We start from the raw sequence: 18949 nt of genomic DNA on the forward strand, positions 1-18949 counted from the left end.
AAACAGAAGAGGGGCCTCCTCTTTCTGCAGACATAAAACAAACTTGGATCCACTTTATGAACATCTCTGCACTGCTTTTCTTTGTGTCTGTAAAAGCTGAGAGAAATCAGAGCACACAGGAAGCATCCTGCAACTCATCATGTAAAGAATAGACGGTTCGGGAACTTCTTCAGGTTGTTTTGCCTTTTTTTAAAAAAATCTGCATTCCTCTTTGTGTAAGAAACAGATCCTTCTTCCTGTTTATGTGAAAATGAAACAATGCAACTTTGCTGATGTACTCTGTTTAGAATAGCTAGATCACTGAGCTGTGAAGAATGTCTTCAAGCTAATTTACAGATACTCTTTAACCTTTTTCTGCTTTTGCTTATTGCTTAGTCTGCGTCTCATTCTATGCAATTCATGAAAGCACATGACTGACGTTTACATCTGGTCATCTTTTGATATTGAAAGGGTCAAAGTTCACGTCCTCTGATTGATCTGGTGTCTTCTTGCTTTACGAGCTTGAAGCAAATAAATACTTGAACATTTCAGAAAATCTAACAAAATGTAGGCAAAGATAATCATACAAAAAAGCTAAGATATACAAAAAGCAGTTATTAAATTCTTATTTAATTCATTTAGGTAAGATGATGAAAAAATGTAATTGGCATAAATCAGTTTAGAAAGGTTTAAAACATATTTTCTAAGGTTTTGGGATTCCAGTAAACTACAGTGTGAAGACAACATGGATCAGTGATGAACATTCCCAGGATTCCCAGAAGAAGCTAGAACAACATTTTAAGCTCTGCAGGCTCAGGATCAGTGTTTGTGATTCAACATAAAAAAAACATAGACACACAAAATTGACATCCAATCGCAGAGGTCAATTAAATTCAGTGCATTTATGTGACGCCAATTCACAACAAACATTGTCTAAAGGCGATTTACAAAAAAAAAATCATCTCAATTCAATCTAGGCCAAAAACAACTCAAGGGTTTTTTTCCCCCCCTCATGAAATACCCAGATCAACTTTATTGACTTAGGTTTTCAAAGTTTTTAAGTCCCCACGGCATACAAAGTATAAATGTTTTAAGGAAATAATAAAGGACGATGGACCACATGTACATTTATGTGCAGCAGCAGGAAAATGTTATTCATGTCTTGATGATCCTCAAGTCCCTTGAGGAAAATAATCTGTGGACAAAGAAGACAAAAGTGGAACCTTTAAATAGTGTGCATTTAGTGTAAAACAATCTAGAATTTGAGATTAAAAAAAAATGCTGACTATCTAGCATGGTGGTAGAGATTAGATGGTTTGACACCACAAAAGAAGAATGTCTGGTGATCAATTTGTGACCTTTAGCTCAAGGTCACCTGAGTTGGACAACAGAGCACACCAGCAAAACCACTTCTGACTGGCTGAAAAGATAAATAAATTAAAGTCAAAGTCGGATACTGTGGTCTGACCTCCAGTGTAACTAAATTAAAACAATTTGTGTCAAAGAGTGTCCCATCTTTTTCCCCGACAGTAACTTATTGTTAATTATCTTAAAAACGAATGCTCAACCATTTATCAGGTCTATGTGACAGTTAATCTTTCACATCTAGCCTGGTTTCGTTTTAGTTTTCCCCGTTTATAAGTGAAGTCATCATTTGAAAGCAGTGTTTTGAATTTATTCACATTTTGTTAAAATTTGTTTGTTCTTAAACATTTAGGTACAAAAAAAAATGAATAAACAAATTAAAACAGAAACTGAACAGAATCAGCCTTTATTGTCCCACAAAGATTAAATTCAGGTTCACACAATAAACGTTCTTAAAACTGTTGGAAAAAATAAAAAAGACAGCAATCATAGTAATAATCACATTACACTGTGCAGTTATTACGAAGGAAAATATCGGACTTGCAATCCAATGGATGTGCAACTGAGTCGAATGACTTTTCCAAAACTGTACATGATGTGCATTAAACACTGAAAAGAGCTGAACTATTTGCAATACTGTATGTAAAACCTGCAAGTTGGAAAATACTTTTCAACCTAACTGCTCACATGTCAGTCATAATGACTTTAACTGTGGTTTCTTTAGATAAAATCATTCTGCGTCGCTTTCATTAAGTGACGGTGAGAGGCTGATCTTCACAGCATGTCTTGTGACTCGGACCCTTACGTCTTCACCACCGACGCTCTTCCCAACGACCCCCGTTTCCTCCCTCCTCTTGCAAATGGGCTCCTGGGCTGGAAGGTGTTCGACAGCATCATGCACATGGGTGGTGTTTACAACGGGGAGGCTGGAGATTGCCACAGAGCTGACATCCCCTGCCCTCTGGCTGCGAAGATTGAGACAGAAGAACCTGCCCAGCACAACTACACCCTGGACACCCACACAGGTAGCCTCTACGGGAGTGAGTGATGCTGTTTGTTTCTTTTTTTTTTTTATGTTTTCCTCCCATCTTCAGGTATTTTCTCCCACACTCTGAGCTCAGCCAGTGTGACTGCCTCGCAGTCTCTATACTGTCACCGTTTTTACGCCAACATCCTGGTGATGGAGGTTCTGTTGGAGCGCCGGGTGACCTCAGAGGAGCCAGTTGTGGTTAATCTGGTCAGTTCATTCGACCCTCACAGCAAAGACATCCAGTTTGAGTCTTCTCCTGACTACAAAGGTGGAAGGTGAGGCTTTCAGCATGTTTTTACTCCGTAGCAGTGGCTGTTGTTTGTATGAACTTAACATTATTTACTCAGTTGCATTTACTTGAAGAATTTTTTCAAAAATATGTAGCAATCAAAATATTGCTGGACTCAGACACACACTTTTGTTAAAGTTTCTAAAGTTTTATATTGAAATAAATTAATTTGGAAAATATTTTTGCCTGATTTTGTCATTTTATGTTATCATTTATATGAACTCTTTTCATTTTGGTCTTTAAAACACCAAAATTTCTACATAATTTTACATTTTGGTCATCTGATGATGTCATTATAAGTATTAAATTATTGATGTTTTGACCAGTTACTCAGTAACTGAGTAGACCTTTTTACCAAATACATTTTTTACTTTTAAGTAATATCTTGGACGCCTTACATTTTACTCTTGAGTAAAAATATGTTGAAGTAGTAAAATCTACCGACCTCTTGTTACACCAGCTCATCACAGGAAAACGTTCAAGTTGTTTTAGAAATGTTACGGTTCATACTGTCCCTCCAGGCATATTCAAGGGCAAACGGCGAAAGCTGAATTCCCAGGCGGTTCCTGTCCCACAGTCCACCTAATCTGGACCCCTGTGCCTTCCACTGTGTCACTGCCACCGGAGCAAACAAAAGCTCGCTGGGGATTCATCCTGGTCGTGGCCAACAGCTTGGAAGCTGCCAAGTCCAGCTACGACGAGGGCCTGAACCTGATGGAGACTGGAAACCTGCGACCGTCTCACGAGAAGGCCTGGAAGGAGTTGTGGTTGCAGAGCAAGGTAGAGGTCACGGGATCTGAGACCCTCAGCAAAGCTGTTGTTGGCTGCATGTTCTACCTCCTGAGCGCCTTCCCGTCCATCCATGACACCTCCAGTTATTTCGGGGGGTTGAGTCCAGGTGGGCTCTCTAACGGCGGGGACGGCCAGGATTACTGGGGTCATGTTTTTTGGGATCAGGTGAAGCTCCAGAAAGTTGATTGCAGCTCGTTTATTTGCTATGCTGTCCATATCACACAGTGTACCTCTTTTTTTCTGACAGGATGTTTGGATGTATCCAGGGATAGCGCTGTTCTACCCGAAGCTCGCCCGATCCGTGCTGGAGTACAGAGTTGGGACGATAGACGGTGCCAAAGACAACGCCCAGAAGCAAGGCTACAAGGTACATTAATTAGGCAATGCTAAGCCTGGTGGGGGCACAAGTAAAGCCTGGCGGCCCACCAGGCTTATAATATACTGGGGGAAACCCTGCTTAAAATCTAACCTAAAACGTACAAAATAAAATACAACCAATGAGACATTTTTATTATTTACTTAGCTAACATGGAGAACGATGGAGTGAGAAATGGGAAAGGAAGTGAGGGAGGAAGGAAGGAAGAGCAGTAGGGAAGGAAGAAGGAGTAGAGAAGGGAGGACAAGTTTTGGAAAAATGAAAATTAGAGGGTGAGGAAAGACACAATATTTAGACAACCAGGTTGGAATAAAGTCAGACTCATTTTCTTTTTCATGTTCAGACAAGTTCAGACAAGGAAAACGCTGAAATCAAAGCTTTTCCAGGCAAAGGAATCCTGCTGAATGCGGCTCAGGTTCCAAGTTTCAACAGCGAAAAACAACAACATTGTCTGAGTCTTCTAAAGCACAGATGCTATCTTCCAGGGGCTGAAGTTCCCATGGGAGAGTGCTGTGTCAGGGAGAGAGGTGTGTCCGGATGACATTTATGGGCAACAAGAGATTCACATCAACGGAGATGTCACGCTGGCCTTCCAGCACTATCTCTACCTCACTGAGGTAACGACCACTTACCCCTACTTCCCATCACGTGTTCTGCCTCTGAGAAGTTGACTGAGCTGCTTGTTGCAGGATCTGTCCGTGTTCACGGAGGGAAAGGGAAGCGAGGTGATTTTTGGGGTGGCTGATTACTGGGTTTCCAGGGTAAAGTGGAACCCTGACGACCAGAAATATCACCTGTTGGGTAAGAATAAAGAAGCTACCTGCTGCATTTAAGAGGTCCAAACTACAGAAGCCCTGGCAATTTTGTGTTTGAATTATTATTTGGCATAACATTGCTTTAAAAGAATCAGAACTCAGGTTCAGTCACATCATCCAATTACTTTAATGGTGAAGAATTTGTGAATGTGCACATCTACTTGAATGATAACCTAAATACATTGGACTAAAATCCAATGCAGAAACCTGTTCACTGCTACCCATCATGATTCATTTAAATTACAAGAATTTAAATTAATTACTTAATTAAGTAACTAAATGAAATTACTTTGAATTTTTCTGGCCCTTTGGATGCCTTTTTTTTATTTTTGTAGGTTTCGTAACTTGAAAAAATTGCAACTGAAAAACCCATTTTGCATGCATTAAAAGATTCAACTAAACATGTTATAGAAATATATGCTCATCACATTTTGATGTGCTTTGCATAAATTAATTGTTATATTTATAATACATTTAATGAATACTTGCAAAATTCTTCTCTTTTTTGCATGTAGGTGTTATGCCACCAGATGAATATTACTACAACGTCAACAACTCGGTGTACACCAACACAGTGGCCAAACTCAGGTATTTGTGTTAGAGTTTAGACATTATAAGAGACGGCACCGCCTGCATTCATTGGCACCCTGGTAAAAGCCTGCAGAAAGCTTTGTCTCAAATCTGAACATTAAAAAATATACGTATAATAAATTGGAGAAAAAAATAAGAAATATTAGTTATATTTAAAATTCCCTCAGTGATTCACTTCCCTGTAAAAGCTTCAAAGTGAAGTGTAGCTGAAACCTTTTTGTCATTTAAGCTTTGTTTTGATCAGAATCGTTTTAGTAATCCGTGATTTGCTGTTTCACTGGGTATAAATATGATGTGACAAATGAGTCAACGGATCAAAACGGGACAGAAAAATCAGGCAAATGTGTGTTTGTCTTCATAACTGAAAATTTCTGACAAGAAAAGTTGTTTCTACTGATTATGCTTCTGTAGCAAAATGGGGTTTCTTTTCACATGTTTACCAGGACAGTCAAAGAATATTGCTTTACGTTACAGATTAGGTTATGAATATTATTCGAAAAAGTAGTTTCTCCTCTCTTAGTCTGCAGTTTGCTGTCGAGTTGGCTGATTTTCTCCAACACTCAGCTCCAAAAGAGTGGCAGGAAGTGGCCGAGCGCATCGAAATACCTTTTGACCAAGAGTTGCAGTACCATCCTGAGTATGATGGCTACAGTAAAGGTTGAAGTTTGTGCCTCTCTCACACCAAACCAGGAAAAAAGGATCCAGAATTCAGAAAACATCCAAACCTTCTGCTGTTTGTCACACGCAGGTCAACCGGTGAAACAGGCGGACACAGTGATGCTGGGGTATCCTCTCGGCCTGCCAATGCCTCCGGAGGTTAGGAGGAATGACCTGGAAGCCTACGAGCCGGTCACAGACCCAAACGGACCGGCCATGACGTGGGTGAGTTAGGCTCAAGGAGTTCTATACGTTCAGCACATTTTACAAACTCCTTTACAAATATGAACAGTGTTTTGGAAAGGTATTCATAACTTTTGAACTTTTTCTTATTTTATTTTGGCACCTTCCAACCATAAACTTCAAGGTATTTTATTGGGATTAAACATGATAGACCAACAAAAAAATGATTTATGTTTTTGTTACATCTTTTCAGATTTTATACATCTGAAAGATGTAATGTCCATTTGTATTCAGCCCATAAATAAAATCATCTTCAACTAGTTACCTTCAAAAGTCCTTTTGCTAGTATTTAACTCTGTGTTAAAGAGACTCTCTTGTCAAAGACATAAGATAGTGAAAACAAAGGAACACATCAGACAGGTCAGGGAGAAACAAGGGATGGAGGTGAATGTAGGATAATCCTGAAAAAACAAGAGACTGTGGTGGAGGTTCTCCTTGAAGCATATCAATGATCCTAAACACACAACCAGAGCTGTAATGAAATGGGATATATACAAACATATTTGATGTTCTAGTTAAAGCGTTGACCTAAATTCAACTGGGAAATTCCGTGTCTGGATGTGCAAAACCAATGATCACATACGCCCAAACAGTTGTATTGGTTTGGGGTGTTGGTTATTATGTTTGTAAAAACTTTTTAAAATTTGTATATCGTTTTCTTTCCACTTAGAAAATATGCGTTACTTTATCTTGGCATTCAATATAAAATGCTTTAAAGTTTGTGGTTGTAAATGTTGAAAAATACGTGCACAACGTAGCGTTCTAAGTTTTGAACAAATTAATTTTCCTTTCCATCTGCAGGGTATGTTTGCAATAGGCTGGCTGGAGCTGGGCGAAGCTGAGAAAGCTCAACGCTTGCTTGAAAAGTGCTTCAAGAACATCCAGGGGCCATTTCAGGTACGCAGAGGGACTCACACGCCCCCGTTACACCAACAGTGATTCAGTGAATTCTTCATCACTTCTCTTCACAGGTATGGAGTGAATCATCAGATGGCTCTGGAGCGGTAAATTTCCTCACAGGTATGGGAGGATTCCTGCAGGCTGTGCTGTTTGGGTACACGGGTTTCAGGTCAGTTATTTATCCCTCCAATATGCTCAGAAGATCACATGTCTACTGACGGTGATTGAAAGGCTTCACTGTTTTTTAGAGTTCAGAAAGAATGCTTGGCCTTCGCCCCGCTGCTTCCGGATGAGATCTGTGAACTGTGTGTCCGAGGCATCAACTACCTGGGCAATCAGATGGACTGGCTGCTCAGGAAAGATGATGTCTGCGTCATACTCAGAGAACAGACTGGCAGAGCTGGAAACACTAATCCTCATAAGCTGCAAGTTGTCCTGAAGGCATCAGGAGCTAAAATCCCTCTAAAGCCAGGTACCACACAAGCATTGACATGCAGCTACAGTTTGTGTCTCATTAAACAATCATTGAAGTTAGAAACATAAAATGTCTTTGTCTTTGAATACTACACATTCTGTCATTTCAGGACAGCCAGTCACTTTTCCTCGAGAAGCAGGCTGCATATGTAAAATGGATCCCCCGTCTTCCTGCTGGCCGCTTTGAAACACGAGCCTTGTCACTCCTCCTCCTCATTTTATTCACAGACAAATATGCAGTTGTTATATCTGTGATATGTTTTATGTGTTGAAATTTTCAACAATAAACAAAATTATTGGTAATATTATAAAGGAACAATAAAAGACCCTATTTTGGACCTTTTTTTTTCCTTTGTCACAAATGATCTTGCAAATGTCATGTTTAATTAAAAATAAACATGGAAACAGATTTTAATGTTGTTTCTTCAATTACACCTATGTTTAAAGATAGTTTTTTGTAATATTCATGAACAGAGATACACTGAGGATTAAAAAAATCCCAGCTGGGTAATTAAATATGGATTTCCACAGCAGTATTTCGCCAAAATAGATTTTTGAACGTGAACTGAAAAGAAAAAAACATGCCTCTTTTGTTTTGTATATTTATATTGATAACTCACAAGAGGCACAAGAATGAAGTGGATCAGCTGGTGGATTCAGCCTTATACTGTCATCGAGTGACAGAAGCACATAAGACAAAGAGAAGAAAGAACTGGAAAAAGTCTTTTGGATTGTTCACAAGGTTAATGTATTAGAGAAAACAACAACTTTATCACTGTGCCATAAACATGAGCAAAAGTGTCGTAAGAGGCACACGAAAAATTCTAACCAGTCATTGGTTGATTTAAATCTGTCTCGTAAACCGTAACCCCGCCCTAAGGTTCCGCAATGTTTATATTATATTCCTTCAGACCCCGCAGCTGCCACTCCCCGCATACTTCGCTGCTTGCTATTTGCAAGGTTAACTCCGCTCATCCTGGATGTCACGGTGTAAACATCGACCCACTCGAAAAAGATGTTCTGCTCTGTGATTGGTTGCCGTGCCGTGGTTTGAACAAGTTAAAAACGGTTTCAGCGGGTTATTGGGTGAATAGCTGTTGTTTTCCCTCACTTCTAGAGCCGAAATATTTACACGCAAAAATAGGGATTATTATTAGTTCGTTTTTGTTTAGTGCAGATATGCGATTGATTTAGGGGTTTGATTTTTTTTTTACTATAAATAACAGACCAACGGTCTTCAGTGACGTTTCAAAGAAATACGGATACTAAAGGTAAATCTTTATGCTTGTCGATTTTTGTAAACGTTACGTGCTAACATTTTAACGTTGGTGGTTTTTGGAGTAGGAAGACATTCAAACGTTAAAGCTAGCGTTACTTACACATTAAAGTCTGTTTCTTTTCTCAGTTAAATTGCATGTGTTTGTAGTTTTAGCTATGATTTTCCTACAAATCTCCCCACCCCAAAGCTAGCATGCTGCACTTTGAAACCAGTAGTTGCTATTGTTAACTTTACCCACGTCATTTTTTTCTAAGTGTTTCAAATGTATTGATGCTATCTACGCGTTATTATAGGTGGAAGTGCAGAAAATTACAATTATTGTTGTCGCCGAACATACTCTGTGAATTGACGCCACAGCAGGTCCAGGTTATTTTTGTGCATAGTCGCTTCCGGAATTTTGCATAACTTGTTTGGACGTTTTAAAATATAAAGTTTAATAACTATAAACATAAATCTCTTATTTATAGACCATCGTGAAAAAATATTAAGTGAACATCAGTGTTTAGTTAAAATGTTTATTTTTGGACGTAAGGTACAATGCCACTTTTGCAACATTTAAGTTTCATGATCACTGTTGTCACTCATTTAGAGAGGTTTTGTCATTGTAGCATCTACAAAAGTGCAAATGTACATAGTATAGCGTAACAAAGCAGTATATAAAGTATAGCAATATTATTAGATATATGCTATTTAAATACAGTATCTAAGGCAGAACAGTAAGCAAAGGAACAAAATGGAGATGAAAAAATAGTTCAGCACTAATTGAAAGGTATTGTTTTACTTCAGGGTTTAAGGAGCTTGAACATTTTTATTTGTTAATGGAGAAAGGAATTTACAATATCTTTTTACTCTTCAGTCTGAAAGTATTTTTTCTCTTTTGCATTTTTTAGAGAAACACAGTTAAATCCAAGCATACTCTCACTTCACTTTAGATTTAGTTACTTTAATTCAACAAAGTTTGTTCCTGATTGAAATGTCATGTCTCCCAAAAGATAACGCTGTTGCAGTTTTTCTGTATAAAAATATACATATAAAAATTGTAGCATAGGTACTTATGGTTGCTGCAAAAACAGCATATTGCAATGTGAAAAGTGTTTTTGAAAGGTATTTCACAGCAACCATCAAATAACCCAAAACATAAATGAAAGTACCACATGACAATGCATTTTATTAAAAAGTAGAATTGCTGTGGAAATTGGCAATCATATGCTGTTTAAAATCTACTGTTAAAAAAAAAAACACAACACATTGGACATGTTGCAGTTTTGATGATAAACTCCAATTAATGTATGCCAAGACACACAACAGGACAAGTGATTTATTAGTTTGGGAATGAGATAAATTGTCCAAACACATGTAGTGAAAACAAAAAAAATGAAGCCGTTTTCTCAACATGCTGCAGCTCATCAGATGATCTAAATAATTTCTGGAAGTAAATTAAATTTAGCATTGAATAGAATCAACAATCCAGTTTTTAACTGAGATGTACAATAAACCAACTTTCAGTACTTGCAGCACACTGTTTGGTAAGACACTCGCCTGGATAGCTAGTATTTGATTATAGAGAATTTCCTTACATTCCAAGATTCTCACTTCTCAAAAAGTAACAAAGCTCTCACAGGCCTGTCACAATAACAAATTTTGCTGAGCGATTAATTGTCTCAAATTATTGCGGTAAACGATAATATTGTTTGAAGGCCATTTTAAACTGATGTAATGGTAATGACATAATAATGCAAGCATGTCCTACCAAACATAAATGCACTTTATTTTCAAAAGAACATTTAACACTAGAACAGGTAAACAAAATGAAATGGAGTCTGTCTCCATTAACTAAAAATCCACGAGTAAAAACTTAGCACAACATAAAAACCAAAGTGAAAATAAAAACTACATTCAACCAAACGAGTGCAGATTATGAAGCCTGTATACTATATTGCCCTTCAATAATCATTAGATTTACGTAGAGAAGATGGGCATATCTGACTACCTGATCCAATAGTTCACTCCTCCTTTATGCTAAGGAAATGGGGAAGAGATGGGTCAGTGGAGTTGAGCTGTTTTTCATCCAGTATCATCATTGGAAAGAGAAAAAGGCATGAAGAAATGCCGATTAAATTAAAATGAGGCCGAGCATTTTCATTCATCATGTGATTAATTGATTTATTGTTTATTGCGGCAGGCCTAAGCTTACATTCTGTGAAAGCGTATGTAATCCGGTCACTTGATCTTCTCCCTTTAGCTGCCGCCATGAACTCCGTGCTGCCGTCGGTGCGCTCCCTCACGGAGATGTTTGTGGGAAAGACGCAGGAATTCGTCAGTGAGATCGAAAATGTCCACATGGTTTGGCTGGAAGAGATACAACAGGAAGCAAATCGCATGTTCTCTAGGTAGGCTTGCCTTAATGCAGTGAAGGTCTGCTAAATGGATTCTTACCAGACTTTTTTTTTTTTTTTTTGATGCATCTCTCTCTGTTATTCGTTTTCAGAGACTTTAATGCTGAACCAGAACTGATGCCGAAAACGCCTTCACAGAAAAAGAACAGCCGCAGGAGGCGGGTGTCTGCAGGGCGCCAAGAGGAAGGTCAAGCAAGGAGGTTTGTTTGATCATTTCCTTTTAGGAAGGGGAATGACCTGAAATCATGTTGTGCCTGTGTCAACCTTTTGTGTCTGTGATGCAGGTTCTCAAAGGGAAAGCGTAGCAATCTTCGAGGATCATCTGTTAAACCCTTGAACTTGATTCTCGAAGAAGAAGCGATCTCTGAGGTCTCAACCTCCAAGGCTAGTAACCCTCCAAAACCAAAACGTGCAACTCGTAAAAACAAACAGACGAAGCCTGAAGATGCAGACGAGAGCTTGTCAGAGAGTGACTGCAGCAAGCAGGAAGAGGTGCAGAACAAGAAGCCAGAGCTGGTTAAGGAAGAGGACGAAGTGGACAAAGTTCAGAAAGTAAATGATGCAGAAATCAAATCTGACGACGGAAGCGGCACTTCTCAGTCTCCTCCTCAGAGTCTTTTACCAGAGCTGGTCGTCAACATCTCAGCAGAGGACCGCTTGTCTGCCGAACTTGCCAGTCAGCCAGAGGCGTCTCCGGGTCGCACGGCTACAAAGATAGCAATAGCTGCAGCTGATCGGCGGTCAAAGCGGAGCTCTGCACGCTGCACCCTCAAACTGCGCCACTCACTGGCTGGTCTTCGGCACAGTATGACACAAGAATCTGTTCGCCGGGCTTCACGCCGCTCTATGCTCAAGAGGAAGTCTACTCGAATGGGCACCTCTACAAGCAGCAGCAACAACACTGGTGGTGAGTTATTTCATCTCCCAAATGCAGACATCGTCTTCCTCACTTTGATTAAACTTCTTTCTCATCTTGGATTTTTTTTTTTTTTTTGTGTGTGTGTGTGTGTAGGAGCAAACTCCTCCATGGACACTGCAGAGGAGGATAATGAGGAAGAGTGAGTAAAACCACTTTCTTTGTATTTAATATCAATTTTTCGTTTGGGGAAATTTACGTTCTTTTGTGCATATACAGTTGTAGGAACGGAAATGGCTTTAAGGTTAAAAAAAATGGGGGTTCACAGTTCTGTTTTAAAATCTGAGCTGATGTTTCTCAGAAATTGCATTAATCACAAAAATGTGCACAAATTGACTTTACTGAAAAATTACATTTTGACTGAGCTTTGTTGTTTCTCCCCCCCCCTAACTGGTGGAAATGAATCTTTTCATTTAGGATGCTAGATACGTGACTGCTAATGAAAGCTGCTTTATATTTTCATGTGCATATTGCATGTTGTGTTTATAAACTGCAAATGGTGGAAAGTCCTAGTACTAATGCATTCAACACATTTGATTTGGAGCCTATAAGTTTATTCACACCATATTTACCTCATGAATAGTTAAAATGTTACATTTTCTATGCTTTGTAAAGATTCCTGAAGTACCACCAGTGGTTCAATAGAACCCTGGCTTTACTTGTCTTTTTATAATCTACCCTCTTCCACCAGATGCTGGAATTGAATTCATGAATCTTATTTACTATTTTATTCCCTTTCACAGCAAAACGGAAGCAGAAACTGAAGACGCCGTTGATGACTTGCCGGAAAAAGCAAGTGAAGCATCAGAGGTAGCTTTTCTTTGTTTATTGTGTTTAACTTATTCCTTTGAGGTGTCTTCTATGTAATTTCTTTCTCTCTTTCCATCAAACAAGTCTGAAAGGAGTCGCGACGTCCCTGTGCCTGCTGTTGAGCGCGTGACTCGCTCTGTAGCTGCCAATTCTCCCAAACTGGCTCCCCCTCCGCTGTTTTGCTCTCTGGTTAAAATGAGCACTCCTGCCAAAAAGTCAGGTATGACATCCTGTCATATTTTTGTTTTTAATCTGTTGATTATGATTTTCACTGCAATCCCCCCCACCCTCCCACACACACACACACACATTCTTAAAACATTTTTGTCTCCTTTCTAGTGCAAGTATCTTCAGATTGAATAAGACAAAACTAACTTACAAAAAACTTTAAATAATCTGCTTCTGTGACTAGTGCTTTTATGTCACTCAGTAAAGAATTGTTGACTTAAAACAGTCTCCTATATCTTGTTGAAAAGTCACTTGTACATTATTTGTATCTTGGGTGTAATGAGATAGTTGCACTAGTAACTAGACCAAAAATACTTAAGGATTAGGATTTTGTGTTTTTGAGGCGTTGCTCAAAAACACGCAGCTTTTTGGATGGTATTAAATTGATTGCAATTTTTATTTTATTTTTTTCTTTCAGTGACTGCTGCTGGGAAACAAAGCCAGGCAACTCGAAGGTGTGAGTGTGTTCAGTTTTGGTGTGATGTGGCGTTTTAACACTTGGACTTGGGTATTGTCCCAAATGGCAAAGAAATAAGAGTAGTGTCATGTTAGCAATACTAAAGACATGTCAGTGCTGTATATAACATGTTATGCATATATTTGCAAATTGACTTAGCATTTTTGTTTTCCTTCCTTTAGCTCGAGGCTCAGCTCAAAACGAAAGGCCCCAGATACTGAGGACAGCCCCTCGAAGCGCTTCTCTCCACCAAAGAAAAGCCAAAGCGTACGACGCAGCAATCTTATTGGTGTGTTTTTTAAACTGTTAAGTGGGTTTATAATTGAAGTAATGCATGGAACATTGTCTTCTCTCCAATATATAGACCATCAAGCCGAACATGAGATCTTTTCTTCACACCGTGAATAAGAATCAGATGCTGATGATGACCCCTAGCTCCATTGGCCGAACCGCCGTGATAAAATCCTTCATCAAGCAGACCACTCCTCTGAAAGTTGATCCTAAAGTAAGTTTCCGTCTCACTGACGGTGCCAGATTAACACACCGACTGTTGCTACTGAAATGTTTCGCCACTGTTGTGATTTCTGGTTGTATAAAGAACCGGTAAAACTTTACTTGTCCTCCAAGGCTAATTCACTTATTACATTACAGCAACAGGGTAATTCAAATAACTTTACATGACAAAAACTGCAAACATTGTTATAAAGGAAAAGAATATGGATTTGCAAAACAGACTAAAATTAACGATCCATTTATCAACCAAAGGTAACTGTTAGCAAACAGCAGTGTTCTGATTGACATTTGGGCAGACCTGTGAAAAGACTTTTACTAATAAGTTTGACTTGCCCTTTAACTTGGCCTCTGAGGTGATATCCCATCTCGTCCAGTCAGAGGAAATCAAACAAATTCTTCACTATGAGTTAATTGCATCTCATCACTGAAGTTGGAGTCTGTGTGTTTCCTAAACAAGGGAACAGCAACCTTGAAATCCTACTAACATTTGTGCCAGTTTGCTTTAGCTGCAAAATTTTGGCTTAAATGTTTTTGTTTCTTCCTTAGATAAACATGGGGATTGTGGTAAGTGTCATGCTAAAGCACTGTCTGTAGGAATCTGGTGGTGTCTTAACAACCGTAGTGTGAAGGATCAAACTTCACTTGCACAAAAAAAAATCCTTTCCCACTGTTGCCTTCTAAAAAATGCTTGCAAATGTCATTTCTGGGGAACACTTGATAAAAATGAAGAAACTAATTTATTCCTTGTGCTGAAAATGAAAGTAGACTCCAAACAGTGAAATGGAAATGCTGTTTAAGTGTGGAAGGAGCTGAAAATAGATGTTTGTTTTTTTTTCATTAGGTTGATTTATAAAAAAGAAAAAAAAAAGTAATATTTCACTATTACCAAACATTAGCTGTATTTTGTCACACAGATCAGTTCACTGTGGGTGTCTTTGGGGCGTGTGTGTGTGTGTTTTGAATTTGTTATTATAGTTTTATTCTAATTTTTAAAACAGCTTTAGTGACTGTTGTGTACCAGCAGGTGGCGACGAAGTCGACGGGAACAATAAAATCCTGTTTACCATTCCTCTTAGTTGCTCTGAAGTTTTGGGCGTCCAAAATGTAACACATGTTTCTAACTCACTGTGTTTTTTTTTTGTTTTTTTTTTTTTTTTTTTTTGTTTCTCTCTTTTCCTCCTCACAGTCATCTTAATGTTTATCGATAAAATCATTAACTCTTTAAAACTTGCATCTAATTGTAACTCTTTGCCTTTATATTTCTGATCATCAGTTTTCTACATATATATATATCTTTTTCCTTCTTTCAGACCAAAGAACGTTACAAGCTGGAGGCTCTTAGAAAGAAGCAGGAACAAGAGGAAGAAAGAATGAGAAAAATGGAGGAAGAAAAGAAGAGAAAGCAGGAAGAGCTGAAGAGGTTTACCATACTGGGGGGGGAAGTTACTTTTGGGCGAGCTGTTTTTATTTAAATCTGACTCTGAAAATCTGTTTTCAACAGGAAAAGGGAAGAGAGGATAAAAAGAGTGTTTGAGGCAAAAGTAAAGGAAGAGCTGAGGGAGGAAGAGAAGAAAAAGAAGATTGAACAAAAGATGGCTCAAATTGATGAAAAGAATGATAAAGTATGCAAAAGGTTTGGTGGCTCTGCATTTGCTCATAGATTCGTTAATACTCATTTTATTTGTCTACACAGCGTCAGGCTGAGGAGAAAGCTAAAAAGAAACTGGCAGCAAAGCGTCAAGAAGAGCTGGAGCAAAAGAAAAAGCTAGAAGAAGAAGCTCGAAAGAAAAAGATTCAGCAGGTGAAAAGTTTTTTTTTGTTTGTTTTATCCCTGTAATTTGCTAATTTACTGCTGTAAATATAGCCTTTTTTGTTTTTCTTTAATCACCCGACTGAAATGTTTATAAGCTTACTGTATACAAAATGTTTAAAAACCGTTTATTTTTGGCAAACATGCACACAATAGTCAAATAAAATGGACAATTTAGTCCACATGACAAAATTTGAATATTATTCACCTTCAACATTTTTGGAGGATGCAAAAATGATAAATGTCACCTGCACTTGAAACTCAGGAGGAGGAGGAGAAACGACAGCAGGAGCTGGCAGCCAAAAAGAAAGCGGAGGAGGAGGAACAGCAAGCTCGCAAAGCTCTGGAGCGCCAGAGGGAGCAAGAACTGGAGCGGGAACGGCAGGCTGCTGCGGCTGCTGCTGCTGCAGCTGCTGCTGCAGCTGCTGTTGCTGCTGCTGCTGAAAGGTCTGTTGGAAATGAGTGACTGCAATTAGTGGTATTGGTTCAGGAAAAAAAATACTAAAGTATGTAATTGGTAAAATAGAAGATATGAAATTTCAATTTCACTCCGGGATAGGCCTGTCACAATAACAAATTTTGCTGCATGATGATTAGAGGCCATTTTAAAGTGATGCATTCATGTTGACGACATAATGCAGGTTTACCTTCTCAGAACCAATAAACTTAAATTTTGTAAAGAACTCTTAGTGGAACTGGAAGATATTCTAAATGTCCTGCAAACAAAATTGCTCGTTTTAAAATGCATGTATAATTAAGAGTAAAGTTGGCCCATGTAATACAGCAGTTAAGATGAAGTGACATTTTTAATAATATTCACGTTTAATTTAAGTTCAAATTAACTTTCTGATTTTTTTTTTCTCTCCCCTTCTTTTTTTTAATGGCAAATGGGTCAACTTGCACATTGAATTTGAGATATTTTAGCGATACCAGGTTGTAATAATTGCTTTTTTTTATGTGTGTTTGCAGAGAACGGGTAGAAAAAGAAAAAGCTCTTGCTTTACAGCGTGAGGTAGAGAGAGCAGCCAGAGAAAAAGAAAAGAGAGAGCTGGAGGAGCGAAGGAAAGCATTGGAAGACAAGAGGAAACTGGTAGGAAATGTTTTTGTCTGCGCCGTTATGCTTTCAGGCCCAATCAAAAAATGATTTTATTGTGAAGCCTGGACTATCGGCATTCAAATTTCTACACTAGGAAAAATGCTTTCTTTTTTGTGCACTGGAAATATTTGACACTTCTGACAATTATTTCAGGAGGAGCAGCAGAGGCTGGCTGCAAAAGAGAAAGCTCTAAAAGAGAGGGAAGAAGCGAAACGGAGAGAAGCTGCTGCTGCTGAGGCACAAGTAAGCTGACGGGCAAAAATCTGGTGGAAAATCCTGCTAAATTATGGTTTTGTGATGCAAAAGCATTAAATTGAGATGGTTTTTTGCATTTACGTATTTCGTCATTTTCTGATCTTACAAACTCAAAATTTTTCTCTCTCCTCTCAATTGTATTAAAGAAGTTGCTGAATAAAACAGTTGACCTTGAGGTAAGCATCACTCAGATTTAGAGCTTGCATTCACTCATTCATTGATTGCAAGCTAAGAATAAAACATGACTATGTTTTTTGTTTATCTTTTAACCCAGTTTATGCTGTCAGTTTTTATCCAACTTCCATGTAATGTTTTTTTTTTTTTTCCTGACCTACTGTTGTCTTTATTTTTTTTACTTTTTTCTTACTTTCTCCCAGCACTCTGCAATGAAAACGCCTATCAGAAAGGGTGGTCTAAATGTTACTGTGGACATTCAGGTATTTCTTTAAACATTTTTGACACACGTTTTCTAAAAGCCTAACTTCTACTTTTCGTCATCAAGCCTCATTGTGTGCTTTCTGCTTTCTCCCTGCAGGAAATGTCACCTCAGTCGTACACCATCACTCCTAACGGCGGAAATAAGAAGCTGACTATTTCAAAGAATCCACAGAATTACGGAATGGACCAGAACAGCGACGATTCAACAGACGATGAGTCTGCCCCGAGAAAACCCATTCCCGCCTGGGCCGGAGGTGTGTACAACCAGTTTGGGTATTTACACTGCAGGGTAAAAAATTTCAAAGCAAGAACCCCATTTTTGTCTGGAGTTTTGGTTGATTTTTGCAACCCCACCAGTGTAGGGGTTTCGAAATGTTATTGTGGTGCTTCTGTACATGGTTATATGCCATTTCAAAACTGACTTTTTTTTTACACTTTTCCAGGTGCCAATCTGGAGCAGCTAATTATGAAGCAGTACTTCAAACCTATTGATGTGGATTCCATCTTCCAGCCCATTGAGCCACTCAGACTGGAGAACATATTTTACAAAAGCAAGCCACGTTACTTTAAACGCACCAGCTCTGCAGTGTGGCACTCGCCTCCAGCTGGCGGGAAGTGAGACCTTTTTAACTGAGAGCAGTGGGGTGTTTGCTGCTGTATTCATTTTTTTAAATCTGTTTCAAATAAAGTTTTCCCAGTGTAATTTGTTTTTCTTTTAGAGGTTTTCTAGTAGTGAGGAAATATGATTTAGTGCTAGTTTGAGTTAGTAATGTAGGGAAAAAAACACATGCTGTATTGGGGATGTGGAAAGTTGTTTTGCCTGGTTGCATTTTTAGGCCCAAGCAGTGAAATCACTGCAAAGGCCTAGTGTAGTCACGCTGCTATGATTCTTCCGTCAAATTAATTGGCTTTTTAGAAGCCAACCCACCAAAGTTGGTGGTGTGCAAGAAATTGCATATAGTGGAATACTTTGATGGATGCTATGGAACGTTACCCTGTGTAAAAATCAGGAAAGATTTAGACTTTTTTCCTGCACCACTGCTTGAAGAAAGAAAGTGTCTTCTAAAAACTAGCAGTACGTTTGGGAGTTGATTTTCAACTCCAAAAAGTCCAACTAGCTCATCTGTAACAACACCAGCCTGCACCAGAACTCTTCCACCTTGCAAGCACCTGATCACATTTGAGTCTTCTCAAATCTTTGGTGGTTAATTAACGATTTTTTTTCTTTTGTCAGCATGTT

The 18949-nt window shown here is 38.6% G+C and overlaps 2 protein-coding genes across 7 annotated transcripts; both read left to right on the top strand.

Moving 5' to 3' along the window:
• pgghg (protein-glucosylgalactosylhydroxylysine glucosidase) lies at positions 1–7918 on the top strand. 2 transcript variants are annotated; one of them, XM_007556913.2, is made up of 14 exons: positions 1–173; positions 2069–2369; positions 2439–2649; positions 3185–3620; positions 3703–3822; positions 4317–4448; positions 4521–4632; positions 5162–5234; positions 5758–5894; positions 5986–6119; positions 6939–7034; positions 7109–7206; positions 7286–7509; positions 7622–7918. In XM_007556913.2, the coding sequence occupies exons 2-14, from the start codon at positions 2126–2128 to the stop codon at positions 7696–7698; spliced, it is 2094 nt and encodes a 697-aa protein (XP_007556975.1). In that variant the 5' UTR covers positions 1–173; positions 2069–2125; the 3' UTR covers positions 7699–7918. The 2 variants fall into 2 exon arrangements, with proteins under 2 accessions (XP_007556975.1, XP_016529197.1); XM_016673711.1 differs by having other exon boundaries at positions 1–168; positions 2067–2369.
• A 534-nt stretch (positions 7919–8452) lies between these two features.
• Positions 8453–18412, top strand: incenp (inner centromere protein). Of its 5 annotated transcripts, none has more exons than XM_007556916.2 (21): positions 8453–8782; positions 11033–11180; positions 11279–11386; positions 11471–12093; positions 12199–12244; positions 12846–12912; positions 12997–13132; positions 13559–13595; positions 13780–13864; positions 13962–14102; positions 14657–14674; positions 15421–15530; positions 15612–15732; positions 15804–15911; positions 16186–16367; positions 16890–17010; positions 17170–17259; positions 17418–17447; positions 17649–17708; positions 17807–17963; positions 18153–18412. In XM_007556916.2, the coding sequence occupies exons 2-21, from the start codon at positions 11041–11043 to the stop codon at positions 18326–18328; spliced, it is 2556 nt and encodes an 851-aa protein (XP_007556978.1). In that variant the 5' UTR covers positions 8453–8782; positions 11033–11040; the 3' UTR covers positions 18329–18412. The 5 variants fall into 5 exon arrangements, with proteins under 5 accessions (XP_007556978.1, XP_016529190.1, XP_016529191.1 ...); XM_016673704.1 differs by having other exon boundaries at positions 17421–17447; XM_016673705.1 differs by lacking the exon at positions 17418–17447.
• Positions 18413–18949: the final 537 nt, after the last annotated feature.

The sequence above is a fragment of the Poecilia formosa genome, unplaced genomic scaffold (genome assembly GCF_000485575.1).
Source record: "Poecilia formosa unplaced genomic scaffold, Poecilia_formosa-5.1.2 Scaffold81, whole genome shotgun sequence".
NCBI lineage: Eukaryota > Metazoa > Chordata > Actinopteri > Cyprinodontiformes > Poeciliidae > Poecilia > Poecilia formosa.